This window comes from Bison bison, unplaced genomic scaffold (assembly GCF_000754665.1).
Source record: "Bison bison bison isolate TAMUID 2011002044 unplaced genomic scaffold, Bison_UMD1.0 scf7180017864492, whole genome shotgun sequence".
Classification (NCBI taxonomy): Eukaryota; Metazoa; Chordata; class Mammalia; order Artiodactyla; family Bovidae; genus Bison; species Bison bison.
This window is the reverse complement of record NW_011495051.1, coordinates 4,424,149-4,425,958: the sequence shown is the minus strand read 5'-3', so window position 1 is coordinate 4,425,958 and position 1,810 is coordinate 4,424,149. Positions and strand designations below refer to the sequence as shown.

Here is a 1,810-nt window from a genome sequence, read left to right as displayed (position 1 = left end):
GAGGATTCCCCTGTGAGTCTAGGCTCTGGGAGGGGCTTGGCCGTGGCAGGGCTGGAGTGGCGTCAGCAGGGGCCTGAGGCACCAGTGCTGGAGTGGCTTAGAGGTGCCAGGGGCCACTGGGGGCCCACATCCACCAGGGGGGATAAAAATCGTGCTCCTGAGCGGAGGAAATGGGGCAGAGGCATCTGGCTGAGGGCTGGTGGGCCTGGCATTGGGGTCACCCCCCAGTCAGTCCCCACATCCCCTGGTGCCTGCTTGTCCTGTTGGTGCCACACGTTGTCCATCCCTGTGACAAATCACAGTCTGGCCAGCTTGGCTCTTCCAGGCCAGGCGCTGTCCCTCCCCGCAGCCCCAGGTGCCTAGCCATGGGGAGCCTCAGGCCAGGTGGGGCCCCTTGCCCTTCAGAAAGTCCGGCACTGTCTCATACAGTTGCCTCTGCACACAGGAGTTCATTGCCGTCAGCCAGCTCCGGGGCTCCACCCAAGGCAAGATCCTCTGCTTCTATGGCCCCCCGGGCGTGGGCAAGACCAGCATCGCCCGCTCCATCGCCCGTGCCCTGAACCGGGAGTACTTCCGCTTCAGTGTTGGAGGCATGACAGATGTGGCTGAGATCAAGGGGCACAGGTAGGTCTGCCCCCCACACTCCCCAGAGCTCACCTCTCCTGTCAGCCTGCCTTTTCCTGGGTCTGTTCCTGCTCTGGTATCATGATGGGGACAAGCAGCAAACTGCACACAGGAGTAGGTAATTAAAAAGGTGTTGACTGACTTCAGGCCCGGCTTGACCGAGGTGCTCAAACATTAGCTCAAAATCTCGGCTTCTCAGTCACTGGGAGAGCCTCTCGGCCAGGCTGTCAGTAGACAGCTGCATGGCTCCAGCTCGCATCCCACCAGCTCAGCTCCCCACAGCACTGGCCGAAGTTCGGGAGCTGTGTCGTGGCCAGGGCCGGGCACTAGAGTGGGAGGTCTCCCAGGTGAAGACTCAGGGCCTGTCTTGGTTCTTTGCTCCCTTGTCAGGCACAGAGCGGGGGCTGGTGTTCCCTGTGTGCGGGCTCTTAACAGCCACCTGGTCCGTGCATGGCACCCTTCAGTGGGACGTTCAGGGTGTTGTGTTCCAGGGCTTCACGCCCTGTTGGCCTCTGCAGAGGGTGGGTCTCTGAAAAGCCGGGCTCAGTGAGACACAAGCACAACAGATACATGAGTGTCTGCTCCGAGCTGACTTGGAGCATACCTTTATCTGGTGGTGTTCAAAGAAGGGTTAAATCTGTGTCTAAATTACTTTTCTGGTTTTTCTAAAAACACGGACAGTACTGGACATTGGGACCCGCAGGTCTTCCTGGCAGTAGTCCTCCTGAAAGCATGTGCCGGCTGGGCCCTGGGCCTGGGGACCCCGGGGACCCAGGCATTGGAGACGTTGCTGCCACAGGCCCCAGCTGCTCCCCACTCTGTCCTTCTGCTGAGTCAGGCCATGCAGGCTGGGTTTTGCTGTCTAGAGGGATGAGTGAGACTTGGCTGTGAACCTGTTCCCTGTGCTTCCTGCCTGAGCTGGGGGAGGGGTGATCTAGTGCTCTGCCCACCTGCACAGCACAGAAGCATTTATCTTCTGCTGGGCCCCCTGTGCTGCGTGTCTCCTCTCTGGGCAGCTCTCGAGGGGGCCCATGTGTCTCACATGAGCGTCCTGGAGCTCCAGGGAGCTGGGCCTCAGGCGCTGGTGTGGCTAGCCCAGATGCTGGGGCACCCACCACCCCGCCTTGCCCTCTTCCCCAGGCGTACGTACGTGGGCGCCATGCCGGGCAAGATCATCCAGTGTCTG

General features: G+C 60.8%; 1 protein-coding gene across 1 annotated transcript in view; it reads left to right on the top strand.

The window, feature by feature from the left end:
• Positions 1 to 1,810, top strand: part of LONP1 (lon peptidase 1, mitochondrial) — an 18,617-nt gene that overhangs the window by 10,575 nt on the left and 6,232 nt on the right. Inside the window, exons 10-11 of the mRNA XM_010828459.1 lie at positions 446 to 624; positions 1,765 to 1,810. Of these exons, the coding sequence (XP_010826761.1) occupies positions 446 to 624; positions 1,765 to 1,810 (225 nt within the window). The remainder of the gene's footprint in view (positions 1 to 445; positions 625 to 1,764) is intronic.